General features: G+C 43.3%; 2 protein-coding genes across 12 annotated transcripts in view; one reads left to right on the forward strand and one right to left on the reverse strand.

Moving 5' to 3' along the window:
• agbl5 (AGBL carboxypeptidase 5) overlaps positions 1–14,334 on the forward strand; it is a 114,276-nt gene that overhangs the window by 16,511 nt on the left and 83,431 nt on the right. For 5 of the 10 annotated variants that reach the window (XM_067428194.1, XM_067428195.1, XM_067428197.1 and 2 more), the window contains 7 exons: positions 915–1,093; positions 2,073–2,243; positions 6,439–6,566; positions 6,646–6,695; positions 7,697–7,836; positions 9,763–9,871; positions 11,185–11,221. In XM_067428194.1, the coding sequence (XP_067284295.1) occupies positions 915–1,093; positions 2,073–2,243; positions 6,439–6,566; positions 6,646–6,695; positions 7,697–7,836; positions 9,763–9,871; positions 11,185–11,206 (799 nt within the window). In that variant the 3' untranslated portion in view covers positions 11,207–11,221. Of the gene's footprint in view, positions 1–914; positions 1,094–2,072; positions 2,244–6,438; positions 6,567–6,645; positions 6,696–7,696; positions 7,837–8,213; positions 8,754–9,762; positions 9,872–11,184; positions 11,468–14,334 lie in introns of those variants that run through there. The other 5 variants (XM_067428198.1, XM_067428200.1, XM_067428201.1 and 2 more) reach the window with 5 other exon arrangements.
• Positions 11,593–14,294, reverse strand: ost4 (oligosaccharyltransferase complex subunit 4 (non-catalytic)). 2 transcript variants are annotated; one of them, XR_010899663.1, is made up of 3 exons: positions 14,189–14,294; positions 12,094–12,220; positions 11,593–11,676 (listed from the first exon to the last, which is right to left on the reverse strand). XR_010899663.1 is itself a non-coding variant. In XM_067428207.1 (2 exons), exon 1 carries the CDS (start codon positions 12,214–12,216, stop codon positions 12,103–12,105), a length of 114 nt encoding a protein of 37 aa, XP_067284308.1. In that variant the 5' UTR covers positions 12,217–12,220; the 3' UTR covers positions 11,593–11,676; positions 12,094–12,102. The 2 variants fall into 2 exon arrangements, 1 of the variants encoding a protein (XP_067284308.1); XM_067428207.1 differs by lacking the exon at positions 14,189–14,294.

A 14,334-nucleotide genomic window follows, 5' to 3' on the forward strand; every position in this document is an offset into this window, starting at 1 on the left:
GTCAGCCACTGACTGTAAACAGCAGCGCGTGCAGCACCCAGAAGCCCGTCTGCAATGCGCATGCGCAGTATTACGCATAACGCGCAAGCATTATAGATAGCTGAGTTATAGATAGCGAGATAATCGCTTGTGAAGAAACCTCAGGTCGAGCTGGATTTGCAGACATATTGAGATTAAAACCCAATGCTGTGCTTCTGTATCGGATTCGACAGGAATGGTGCAACACACTTACGTGAGTAAAACATGTTTTTATATGTGATAGTATTGCATTGTTACAGATGGTATTGATTATGTGTGTCTAACAGAGCATACCTCAGCACGCTGTCACAGGATGGAGAATCCTTTATTTGTTGGTTCATTGCGAGATCAGACTGGCAAAGCCCAACGTCTCAGGGGTGTGTGTTTTCCAGACCAAAACGTAAGCCCGTCAGCAGGCCGGTGAATCTGAAATAGTGCAATTACATTCATTTCTTGATCTCAGTTGTGTTTGAAGAGCGCGCGGGTGTGTGTGCGGTTCGCGCTTATATCCATCGATCGGGCGGGCCAAGAAATAAAAAAAAATCAATCAATCGCAGGTGGATGAGAGATAAATCACTGTGTTAGTTTGAGCGGTTTTTAGCGAGTCCTGTGAGAGAATCATTCCGGTGCCGCTTTCAAAACAATCCCTCATGTGAACTGACAGCGGAGCTGAAGCTCATTAAATATGCAAATCTTATCCAATCCTAGCCGTGGGCGTTTACATCAAAGTCTCCAGTGACACGCCCATCAGAACCAGTGCAGAAAATAGCCTATTACTGATTAGCTATGATGCTTTTGAATGTAAAAACCACACGAGCGTCATTAGTTGACCTCAGACAGTATACAATTTTTTAAAAGCCAGTTGATGACACGCTTAATGTTGTGTGTTTGGTCAGAAGCCTGAGCAGCTCCGCCTCGGAGAACTCCCTCATCCGGACTCGCAGCATCACAGACGTCCATGCGACCCGGCAGACTCCGCTCAAGAGTTCTCCCAGCTTCACCTTCGGCAGCCAAACCTGCGCTTACGGCCCCGGGGCCCACCGGGGCCCTCACAGGAGCCTGGGGCCCGTCAGAGGTCAGAACACAAGCCCCTATACATGTCTGTGATTTAGCGGTTCAAGCGTCTACAATGCAAAAAATGCTTTTCTTACTCAGTATTTTTGTCTTGTTTCTAGTCCAAACATCTAAAAATTCTTAAATCAAGAAGTATTTACTAGACAAGCAAAAGTAATTGCCTTGTTTTGGGGTAAAATAACTCAAAATGAAGAGAGTTTTTGCTTAAAATAAGATAAATAATCTGCCAATGGGGTGAGAAAAATAATCTTAATTCAAACAGAAAACAAGATTATTTTCCTCACCCCATTGGCAGATTATTTATCTTATTTTAAGCAAAAAACTCTCTTCATTTTGAGTTATTTTTCCCCAAAACAAGACAATAACTTTTGCTTGTCTAGTAAATACTTCTCGTTTTAATAATATTTAGATGTTTGGACTAGAAACAAGACAAAAATACTGAGTAAGAAGAGCATTTTTTGCATTGAAAACATACAAACAAAACTTCTGATCATCATTTGTGAGTGTGTTAGGGTCAACAAATATCCCCTGTAGTGATACTAGAGATATAGTTTGTATGAACGTGTGTGTGTGTGTGTGGCCTGGTGAACCCTACGTTATGGGGACAAAATGTCCCCACAAAGATGGCAATATCTGAAATATTGTCCTTGTGGGGACATTTTTTGGTCCCCATGAGAAAAACATCTTATAAATCATGCTAAGTGATGTGTTTTGAAAATGTAAAAATGCAGAATGTTTCCTGTGAAGGGTAGGTTTAGGGGCAGTGTGTGTGTGTGTGTGTGTGTGTGTGTGTGTTTGTTTGGTAAGTTTAGGGGCTGTGTGTGTGTGATAGGTAGGTTTAGGGGCAGTGTAAGGGGATAGAATATATGGTTTGTACAGTATAAAAACCATTACGCCTATGGAAAGTCTCCATAAAACATGGAAACACAACGTGTGTGTGTGTTCTGTAACGTGTGTGTGTGTTCTGTGTCCCGCTGTAGACTGTAAAGCTCAGGAGAAGAGGCGTCCGCACCATCAGCACCAGAGGCTTTCCCTCCGCCAGCCGACCCCCGCTTGCCCTCCGCTCTCGCCCTCCTCTTCCTCCTCCTCGTCCTCCTCGTCCCCTGGGGGTGTTGGCGGGGCCCCGGGGCCCTGCTCCATCAGTATGGCAGGTCTGTACTCGCTCCAGCCGCCCAGCCTGGCTCAGATTCTGCCTTCCCTGCAGGTCATGCCCCGCCCCAGCCTGCTCTCCAAACTGCCCCCCCTGCAGGCCTACCTCAGCGACTGCAGGACGGCCCCGGGGCCCGAGCCAGAGTGACGGCCCCTCACTGTGTGTGTGTGTGTGTGTGTGTGTGTGTGTGTGTTAGGGGTTGAACCACTTCCAATTTTTTTAAAGTCGACATTTATGTGATGACATCGACAAGTCGTCATTAAAGGGTTAATTCACCCAAAAAATGAAATGTCTGTCATTAACTCCTCTCCCTAATGTCGCTCCACACCTGTAAGACCTCCGTTCATCTTCACACACAGTTTAAGATATTTTATATTTAGTCCGAGAGCGTATGCAAGTGTATGCACACTATACTGTCCATGTCCAGAAAGGGAATAAAAACATCATCACAGTAGTCCATATGAGACATCAGTGGGTTAATTAGAGTCTCTTGAAGCATCCAAAATACATTTGGGTCCAAAAATAACAAAAACTACGACTTTATTCAGCATTGGCTTCTCTTCCGCGTTTGTGTTCAATCCTCAAATAAAGATTCAAACGGTTATGAATCAGTGAATCGATTCATGATTCGGATTGCCAATGCCACGTGATTTCAGCCGTTTGACACGTGATCCGAATCATAAATCATACATTTTTTAAAAACAACTTGTATAGTGATGGCCGATTTAAAACAAAGCTTCGAACCGTTATGAGTCAGTGAATTGATTCAAGATTCGGATCGCATGTCAAACTCGCGGATCGCATGCTGAAATCACGTGAATTTGAATTGATTCACTGATTCATTGAGCGGCAGTGGTTCATTAGGTTGTCTACAAACTGGAAGGTTGGTGGTTTGATCCCCGGTTCCACCTGACCAAGTGTCAATGAGCAAGACACCTAACCCCAAACTGCTCCCGACGAGCTGGATGAGCCTTACATGGCTGACACCGCTGTCGGTGTGTGAATGAGTGTATGGATGGGTGAATGTGAGGCAACATGTAAAGTGTTTTGGATGGCCATAGGGTCTGTTGAAAGCGCTATATAAGTGCAGTCCATTTACCATTCATAACGGTTCGAATCATGAATCGATTCACTGACTCATAACGGTTCGAATCATGAATCGATTCACTGACTCATAACGGTTCGAATCATGAATCGATTCACTGACTCATAACGGTTCGGATCATGAATCGATTCACTGACTCATAACGGTTCGGATCATGAATCGATTCACTGACTCATAACGGTTCGAATCATGAATCGATTCACTGACTCATAACGGTTCGAATCATGAGTCGATTCACTGACTCATAACGGTTCGAAGCTTTGTTCTGAAATCGGCCATCACTATATAAGTCGTTATTTAGTGTTTTTGCGCACTAACTCTATTCTGGCCTCTTCATCAATGATTGTAGAGCCGCTGTAGTGAGATGGGCTTTGTAACGACGTCTTTAGTGCCTTTATGGGTCTTGAGAGAGGAAATGACATTGGTGTCAATGAAGGCCTTTCTGAGCCATCGGATTTCAACACTAATATCTTCATCTGTGTGTGAAGATGAGCGGAGGTCTGACGGCTGGCCAACCACAGGAGGAATTAATGAAAGAGTTTACATTTCAGGCTGAACTAACGCTTTAAAGCCTCATGGCAGAACATTAAAGGCCAACTCCGGTGAGAAATGCCCCTCGGGGTGATTAACAGATGGTCAGCGAGTAGATCGTTCTCTGGGATGACTTTAAAGTTGGCCTTTAAAGTCGACTAGTCGGTGCAAACCCTAGTGTGTGTGTGTGTGTGTGTGTGAGTGAGTTGAATAGGCTTTATTTGGTTGGATTTTACACCCTGTAGCACCAGAGATTATTTGACACATTAATTTATAAAGACGAGATTTTATTTATTGTGATTAAATCTGAGGAATATTAAATCATGTGTGTAATATGAGCTCAAACTGCACACCATTATGATTATTTAATTTTGTGTAATGCACTAGGTTTGTTTTTGCGTTCTTTTCATGACACTTAAACGCACGTACCCTCCGAACGGCTGTGACTCATGAGAGCGAGAGTGTGTGTGTGTGTGTGTGTTCAGGGATTTACTGAAGTAAGGTTGATGTGGTTGATTGTCATGAAAATGATGCCAATGATCCGTAACGCTGAAGAAATCACACACTGGTGAGAATATGACGACACTTTCAGAATCCCTAAAGAGGACGTCCGTATAGGGTCACGCCGCACTTTTATTCTTTCTTGTGTGTGGGTGTGTGTGTGTGCACGTGCGAGTGCGTGCGTGTGTGAATGAGTGAGTGTGTGCGAGTGCGAGCGTGTGTGAGTGTGTGTGCATGCGTGCATGTGTGTGTGAGTGAGTGCGTGCGTGTGAATGAGTGAGTGTTTGCGAGTGCAAGCGTGTGTGAGTGTGTGTGCGTGCGTGCATGTGTGTGTGAGTGAGTGCGTGCGTGTGAATGAGTGAGTGTTTGCGAGTGCAAGCGTGTGTGAGTGTGTGCGTGCGTGCATGTGTGTGTGAGTGAGTGCGTGCGTGTGAATGAGTGAGTGTTTGCGAGTGCAAGCGTGTGTGAGTGTGTGTGCGTGCGTGCATGTGCGTGCGTGTGAATGAGTGAGTGTTTGCGAGTGCAAGCGTGTGTGAGTGTGTGTGCGTGCGTGAGTGTGCGTGCGTGCGTGAGTGTGCGTGCATGAGTGTGTGTAAGTGTGTGCATGCGTGTGTTTATAAGTGAGTGAGTGTGTCTGCGTCCATGAGTGTATGTAAGTGCGTGTGCGTGCGTGTGTGTGTGTGTAAGTGCGTGAAAGTGTGTGTGTGTGATTGTGTGTATGTGTGTGTGAGTGTGAGAGTGCATTTGTGTGTGTGTGTATGTGTGAAAGTGTGTGTGCGAGTGCGTGTGTACGAGTGCATGCGTGTGTATGTGTGAGTGTGTGTTAGTGTGTGAGTGCGTGTGTATGTGTGAGTGAGTGCGTGTGTGTGCAGATATCATCTGTAATGAATTACACCGACTGACCGGCGTTCCGTGTGTTAGCTAACTGTGTGTGTGTGTGTGTGCGGAACCGTTTGTTAGCTAACTGTGTGTGTGTGTGTGTGTGTGTGTGTGTGTGTGTGTGTGCGCGCTGAACCGTGTGTTAGCTAACTGTGTGTGAGTGTGTGTGTGTGTGTGTGTGCGCTGAACCGTGTGTTAGCTAACTGTGTGTGTGTGTGTGTGTTGCGTGACTCCTCTGATGCTCGCCGTCGTGTCTCGTCTCTGCTGTGATGTCACGTCCTGTTCCTGTTCTCTCTCATGTCTGAGGTCATTTCCTGTCGCTGTGATCTGATGGTTTGTTCTGAGTGTGTATCAGTAGCTCATGCCTGTAAACACTCGATGGTGTGCTCGTTTATTAAACGTGTCTTGTGTTGTTGAGCTGACGACGGTATCCGAGCGAACGGTCCGTCTGTTCATCTTTTCTCTAATAAACATCCCTCTGTTTGAACTGCTCCTGTGACCTTTGGCCTTTCTTTATCATTCCTTCTCTTCTTCTGTGTGTGGCGACGTTCACTTCATCCTTCAGTCTGTCCGAGGCAAAACTAAACGCAAAATTATATTACATAAAATGCACAAGTCGCTCCGAGCGTAGCTCACGCCAGCTGACTGTGTTGCTATAGTTACCAGCTCTGTTGCCATGGTTACACTGCAACAAATGGAGTAACTGCATCTTGATTTAAGAATTGTTAGATATTTAGACTAGAAACAAGACAAAAATACGGTAACACTTTATTTCGATAGTCAACTTTAGACATTCTACTGACTATGAGTAACTTTGCAACAACATGTCAGCTAACTGTCATTAGAGTATTTGTAGACTGTCTGATTAATATTTACTAAAACTTTATTTTGTCGGTCCCCCGACAGACATTCTACTGACTATAAGCACTCGGCAATTACAATTCAACTTATTCTACTAACCCGAACCCTTACACATATAACCATAACCTACCAGTCCACTGATACTTTAATGACGGTTAGTTGACATCTAGTTGCAAAATTACTCATAGTTAGTAGAATGTTTAAAGTGGACTATCGATAAATAAAGTGTAACCAAAAAGACTAAATAAGAAGAGCATTTTTTGCGGTATACCGTGAATGTGTTTTTAATGAGGTAACCGTGTCTGTTGTTGTTGCCTAGGCAACAGCTTCCCTGAGTTCCGCCCAGCCAGCCAGACTAAAGACGTGCGTGGTGGGCGGGGCAAGGCTGGCAGATCAGGCCCCGCCCACTCTCAGGCATCCTATCAGAGGACGGCGTTCACAGCACAGGTACAAACACACACTTACTACAGCCGCTCATAAACACACACGACTTACGGATTGAAATACTGTTGGGAATGTTTTCCAGGAACCGCTGCGGGAATCTCTGGACATCCTGACGTCTATAGAGTACAGCAGGTGAACATCATCATCAGTACTTACTTTAGATGTGTGTGTGTACATCGATCAGGCATAACATTATGACTAATATTGTGTTGGTCCCCCTGACCCGTCTCTGATGGACTCCTCTAGACCCCTGAAGGTGTGCTGTGGTATCTGGCACCAAGATGTTAGCAGCAGATTCTTTAAGTCCTGTAAGTTTCGTGGATCGGACTCGTTTGTTCCGCTACTCCCACAGATGTTTGATTGGATTGAGATCTGGGGAATCTGGAGGTCGAGTCGACGCCTCAAACTGGTTGTTGTGCTCCTCAAACCATTCCTGAAGCATTTGTGCTTTGTGTCAGGAGCATTATCCTGCTGGAAGAGCCACAGCCACCAGAATACCGTTTCCATCAAAGGCTGAACATGGTCTCAGCAATGCTTAGGTAGGTGGAGCGTGTCAAAGTAACATCCACATGGATGGAGGACCCAAGGTTTCCCAGCAGAACATTGGCCAAAGCATCACACTGCCCAATCACTGTTCCCCAGGTAAGCCACACACACACACACCCGGCCATCCACGTGATGTAGAAGAACACGTGATTCCTCAGACCAGGCCACCTTCTTCCATCGCTCCGTGGTCCAGTTCTGATGCTCACGTGCCACTGTTGGTGCTTTCGGCGGGGTCAGAGGTCACCCTGACTGGTCCATACGCCTCAAACTGAGCTGCTCTGTGTATTCTGACATCTTTCTATCAGAAGCAGCATTAACTTCTGGAGCAGTTTGAGCTCCAGTAGCTCGTCTGTTTGATCGGACCCCACGGGCCAGCCTTCGCTCCCCACGGTCATCAATGAGCCTTGGCCGCCCATGACCCTGTGGCCGGTTCTCCACTGGTCCTTCCTTGGAGCACTTTTGATAGATACTGACCACTGCAGACCGGGAACAGCCCACAAGAGCTGCAGTTTTTGATCAGATTTAGCAGGGACTTGTACACATTGACACATTTAGAAGAGCGACTGAAGTGTGTGTTCTGGTTTCAGGTGTGAGCTGCAGCCTCGGCCCAGCCGTATCCCGGTACGGAAGGACGTTCAGTCCGCAGTCGTCCCGCTCACGGCCCACGAGACACACAGCATGAGAGTGTGGAAACTGATCAAACCCGGCATAAAGAAACACCTGGCAGGTCAGAGTCTCGCTCACACATCAGCGCCACACTTTAATTAAAGGAGTGTCTGATGTGACTTGTGTAACTTTAGTTAGTGTGTAATGTCGCTGCTTGAGCATAAACAGTCTCTGCAAAGTCACAGCGCTGAACGTTCACTGCAAACGGAGATATTGTCTTTTAAAGTTACGGCAGTTTATTGCCTACAAAAATGGCCGGTTTGGACTACAACGAGCTTCTTCCTGGGTTGGTGACATCATAAACCCTCGCTAGTCTCCGCAGATGTGACTTCTGCCCGTAATGGGAAGGGGTGTGGCCTTAACCTGTGCTTCAGCCAATAAAAATACAGGAAACTACATTTGGCCATCTGACCAATCGAAGACCATTGGGTTTATCAGAGGGAGGGGCTTCAGGAAGCAGGAAGCAGACGAGCCGTTCAGAGCACCGACAGCGGTGTGGAATAAAGGGAGGATAGAAGAACAATACAGCGGTTAAAAAAGAAGCAGTATTAAGACATGATATACTGCGGCCCATAAACACAACCAAGCCTAGAAAAAAAACACGGAACCGCCGCTTTAATTTCCCCTATAAAGCTACTGTATCGTATTTAACACGCCTGTAAACACTCAACATGATTGAGCATTTAAATATCATCTTAATAAGACATTATTGGCAGACATTAATATTTATAAGCATTTTATGTGTCTGCTTAACTGTTATAAAGGATCATAATGTCTTATTAATATCAGCATCTGCACCAAATTGGATATTTTTGATCCTCTGAATCTTTTTTCCCTCCATATGATCATACTATACGAGTCTGATGGATCAAATATGATACTAAACTATTTGTTTGTAAATCGTCTCTTCAAATCAAATAGATTTTTCTGACTGTTATTATTCCACATGTCAGGCTTTACAGGGTTAAATCTCCTGTTCTGTATTATATTTGTGATTTTATATATATATATATTCACACACAGCACAGGCCAAACGTTTGGACACATCACTATCTGTAATGTTTTTGACAGAAGTTTCTTCTGCTCATCAAGCCTGCATTTATTTGATCAAAAATACAGAAACAAATGTAATATTGTGATATATTATTACAATTTAAAATGTAGTGTATTCTCCTTTAAATGCTGATTTATTTGTGTGCTCAGAGCTGAATGTTCAGGATGGTTCCTCCAGTCTTCAGTGATCATGATCCTTCAGAAATCATTCTCAGATGAGGATTCATTAGGAGTGCTGGACACAGAGCTGATGATTAATAAATGCTCATAACCTGAGATACTTTTTTAGGATACTTTGATGAATAAAAAGTAAAAAAAAGAAAGAAAAAAGAAGCAAATGTTTTAAAAATAGAAATCTTTTGTAACAGCGATAGACTCTACTGGTCGTTTGGGGTCAGCCATTTTGTTTCTTTCTTTTTTTGAAATAAATCAATAATTTTATTCAGTAAGGATGTGTTAAATTAATAAAAAAAGATAGTAAAGGAGATTTATATTATTTGAAAATATGTTTTAATTTTGTATAAATGCAGTTCTTTTGAGCCTTTTCTTCCTCAGATATATTAATCATCAGCTCTGTGTCCAGCACTCGTAATGAATCCTCATCTGAGAATGATTTCTGAAGGATCATGATCACTGAAGACTGGAGGAACCATCCTGAACATTCAGCTCTGACCACACAAATACATCAGCATTGAATACACTGAAAAAAATATATTTTAAATTGTAATAACTGTATAAAATTGTAATTGTAATAATATATCACAATATTACATTTGTTTCTGTATTTTTGATCAAATAAATGCCGGCTTGATGAGCAGAAGAAACTTCTTTCAAAAACATTACAGATAGTGATGTGTCCAAACGTTTGGCCTGTAGTGTGTGTGTGTGTGTGTGTGTATCAGGGATGCGCTCAGCTCAGAGTTTGCTGTTTTAGGTGTGTCTGGGAAGGACGGTTCATTGCGTCTGGGCTCCAAAACGCCGCTGAAGAACTCGTCCTGTAGCCATCCGAGCTCTGGAGACGCCAGGGATAAACACACACACAGGTACACACACACACACCTGAGGTCTTAAAGGGGGGGTGAAACACTCAGTGTCAGTCAATCTCATGTCAATCTTGAGTACCTTTAGAGTAGTATTGCATCCTTCATATCTCCGAAAAGTCTTTAGTTTTATCATATTTATAAAAGAAATATGGGCTGTACCGAGTCTTTCCGGAAAAAAACCGAGCGCCTGGAGGCGTATCGTGTGGGCGGAGCTAAAGAATGACGAGCACAAAGCGGTGACGTCCTCAAGCGTGGAGAAACCCATCTATCTCAGCTAATACAGATAATGATCCAGAATCAAATCTGAGGCTGAAATAAATTGAACAGGAGAAACGGCAACATCAGGACGTCCGTCTCTGTGGTATGGACTGTATTTAGGGGCCTTTGTGTGCAGTTTATGAGGACATGATTCGGTTTATGGACTATTGTATGTGACTAGACCTTAGAGGTAGCAAGCAAAACGGTTTTGCACGTCAGAGTCAGAATAGTGTAACGTTATACAGAACAACAATGGAGTAACCGTTAACGCATTTGAATGACGAAGCACGTGATCGTATCGTTTACTGATGTTTACTCATGCGACGGTAGCCAATAGCAGAGACATTTGAAGTTGATTTACTTACCGGCTGCTTCCAAAGCAGGACCGCTCCGTCAGAAACACACTTCTTTGGTATGATTTGGTGAAGTCCTGACAGCAGTGACCGTGGAGATCCACTTTGCGACGCGACTGAAGCGATGCCTTGAAGCTTCCCGTCATTTCTGCGTTCAAATCGGTTCAAATGCAGCGCTGCCTTCCCGGAATGCTGTGCTGAAGCGTTGAAGTCGCTCGACGTCACCCATAGGAATAAAGTGGAGCACGGCGCGTCAGAAGTGTTCACGGACGACTGGATCTGCACCTGAGAGACTGTTTACAGCATTTCCTCTCTCTCCCTCTAGTCACGACCTTCCGCTCTATTTAACGTCAAGCCGACCCATACTCGAAAAAAACTCGCCGAAACTTGTGAGAAACCGGAAGGAGTATTTTTGACACAGAAATACTCCATCAAACGTCCAACATTAGTTTTTGAAACTTTGTCTATGTTTAGGATGGGAATCCAAGTCTTTAAAGGTGTAAAAAGCTCAGTATGCATGAAACAGCATTTCACCGGCCCTTTAAGCTCATTCTCAAAGTCTGATGTGTTGTGCTCTACTAGAACAGGGTTTCCTGGTTCAATGTTAATTATATAGGTGTGTGTATGTCTGATGCGTGTATGTGTGTGCATGTATCCTTGTATGCGTTTGTGTGTGTGTGTGCGCGTATGCATGAACTGCAGCAGATGTTGTGTGACGCTATAGCACTCATCTCCACAGATCGCTGCCGCCCTGAGGAGCTCTAACGGACCGTCCGCCTCTACAGGAGCGGCTCATGTTTAATGGTGACCGTGGCGCTCTCCCAGCATTCAGCAGTGCTGGGGCTGTTTTAACTCTCCATAAGCTCAGAGTTTGTCCATCAACACACTACACACACACACACACGTGTTGTGCTTCTATAGATACATTTAAATGTGTGGCTTCGTTTTGTAATTGAAAAATGATGTTGTGGTGCTTATAACAGATCAGATCAGTGTGAAGTACTGAGGATTAATGCCTTTCTCTGTGAACTCTAGAAAGCAATAAACATAAATGTGTATTTACGAAATGCTGACTTTGTTGTTCATATCAAGACACACACACAAATCCTCTCGCACTTTGGCAATTTATTCCCATGGTTTTCATACAAAACGCAAATTTACAGGCTGGGTCATCCTCCGGTTCTCCATCACTTCCTGCAAGAGGAAACATCGGTTTACTATCAGACATGATCGAGTGTTTTGTGTGTGTGTGTGTGTGTGTGTGGGCATGTTTTTGTGACATATGAGGACACAAATGTGTATAATGCCATGGGTATGACACAGGTATTACAGGAGAGGGTGAAATATGAGGACATTACCCATGGCCCCACTTTACAAAAGGCTTATAAATCACACAGGAGGAGTTTTTATGAGAAAGTAAAAATGCAGAATGTTTCCTGTGATGGGTAGGTTTAGGGGCAGTGTGTGTGTGTGTGTGTGTGTGATGGGTAGGTTTAGGGGCAGTGTAAGGGGGAAATACGGTTTGTACAGTATAAAAACCATTACGCCTATGGAATGTCCCCATATGTCAAAAACAAACGTGTGTGTGTGTGTGTGTGTGTGTGTGCTCACCTCTCAATCTCACTCCAGTTTCTTAGGGTTGTTCACAGCCACATAGTGATACAAAACCACCAGCAGGAAGAGCGACACACCCAGCATGTTGGCGAATATGGCCAGCTGTACGTCGGTCACCATTACGCTGCAAAACACCACGAGTTCACTGAGCCGTACACACCACTATTGTTGAATCTTTAAAGGAACACTCCAGTGTTTTCAGTAATAGGGCTTATTCATCTTCTCTCCTACATTTAGATATGTGGGCAAATGCATTTGTCTCAGTGCATGCGTTGTTTTAGTTTGGCAGGGTCGCCGCTAGCTTAGCTTAGCATAATGAATGGAATCCTATGTTGCCAGCTAGCATGTCCCGAGTGAAAGTGATCACAAAAAAAACACCTGATGACTTCTTGTGGTCTGCGTATTCACAACGGGTACAGATAGCGATGCAGATTAAGACTAGACGATTTATAGGCAGATATCACGCCACACACTGCAATCGCTGGACTGGAGGACGTGAGGATGAGCCGTGATATCTCTGCTTCCCCATAATATAGTCCCAATATCTGCCTATAAATCGCCTAGTCTTAATCTGCATCGCTATCTGTACTCGTTGTGAATACGCAGGCCACAAGAAGTCATCAGGTGTTTTTTTTTTACTCACTTTTTCTCGGGACATGCTAGCTGGCAACATAGGATTCCATTCATTATGCTAAGCTAAGCTAGCAGCGACCCTGCCAAACTAAAACAACGCATGCACTGAGACAAAAATGCATTTCCTCACATATCTAAATGTAGGAGAGAAGATGAAGAAGCCCTATTTCTAAAAACACTGGAGTGTTCCTTTAATAAAAACACAACAGTAGGGCTGTGCGATATTGGAGAAAAATGTGATATTCAATATCTTGTTGAACGATGTGATACGATATTGCTATCAGTGTGTAAAATCAATTAAAAAAAAAAATAATTATGTAAAAACTGAGAATGAAACCAGTGTTTACAGTCTTTCTGGAAAAAAAAAAAGACTCGCTACAACTTCTGAAAGTGACCAGCTGTGTTTTAACCAACATTTATGTCACAAATCATTCACGTTTCGGTGTGTGTGTGTCAGACAGCGCAAGTTATAGTGTTTAATAACTCTTTTTAACATCAAGCAAGTCCCATAAGTAACTGTCGTGTGGCCAGTCTATTCTCTGCTCTATGCTTCGACCTAAAATGGACACTTTTCACAATGTTGAAGTAGCCTACTAAAATCATTCAGATATTGGATGCTGTTGCGATATGCATATTTGCGATATTTCGATATATTGCACAACGGTTCATTATGGAAGGTCTTTATACTCCACTGAAAACACAGTTATGTATATTATATTGCATTTCTGTCAATAGATCCTAATAAATATTAAACACGGCACTTTAACAACTTTAGTCAGTCAGGGAAAGAACTACATCCCATGAAGCACAGCGAACAGCATAGTCGCATTAGAAACGATGTAAAAAAATATATAAAACTACTAATTAAATAAACGTTGATTATGACTATAGTAGCAATATATTGTAAGAGTATTGCTAAATACGCATATTCAAATATTTTGAGAGCGTAGGGAGTCGATTACACCAAAGGGGGTGGGCGGGGCTAACCAGTCCGACACTGATTGGTGAAATTATTTGCACAGCATCATGGGTAACGTAGTTTTTCCACCAGGAATTGGCGTTAAACGCAATTATTTTTAAAAGAAACATATGAAATAATGCGGACTGGCGTCTGCAGCAAAACAAAATATCCTCCATTAAGAAAATGAATAGCGTTTTTACTTCCAGAACATGACTGTTCAACACTATTGTACTGTATAACAGATTTTTTTGCAACTCTAATGTATTTTTATAGTGTAATTCAGATGGCACGGTGCTGAAAGGTTACATGCTGATTTATAATGATAGTGAAATGGTATTGTAATGCATTTAAAAGACATCGCATTATTACATTTATGAAGTGCAATACAGATCATGACCGTCATATTGATCAGATGTGATGATAATCGAATACAGGGACCATTAACAATCATAACTTCATGCTTTCACATATTATAGTTTAATTTAATGTATTACTCACATTTATTGTGCTGTCTGTGTGATGTTTATAATGAATCTGCCGTGGCTCAAGTTCCTGCGCTGCTGAATTCCGGGATTGAGACACGTCACATACATACGGGTCTCTGAAGACGTCACATCCTGAATAAATCACTGATACTTCACTTT

This window comes from Pseudorasbora parva, chromosome 20 (assembly GCF_024679245.1).
Source record: "Pseudorasbora parva isolate DD20220531a chromosome 20, ASM2467924v1, whole genome shotgun sequence".
Classification (NCBI taxonomy): Eukaryota; Metazoa; Chordata; class Actinopteri; order Cypriniformes; family Gobionidae; genus Pseudorasbora; species Pseudorasbora parva.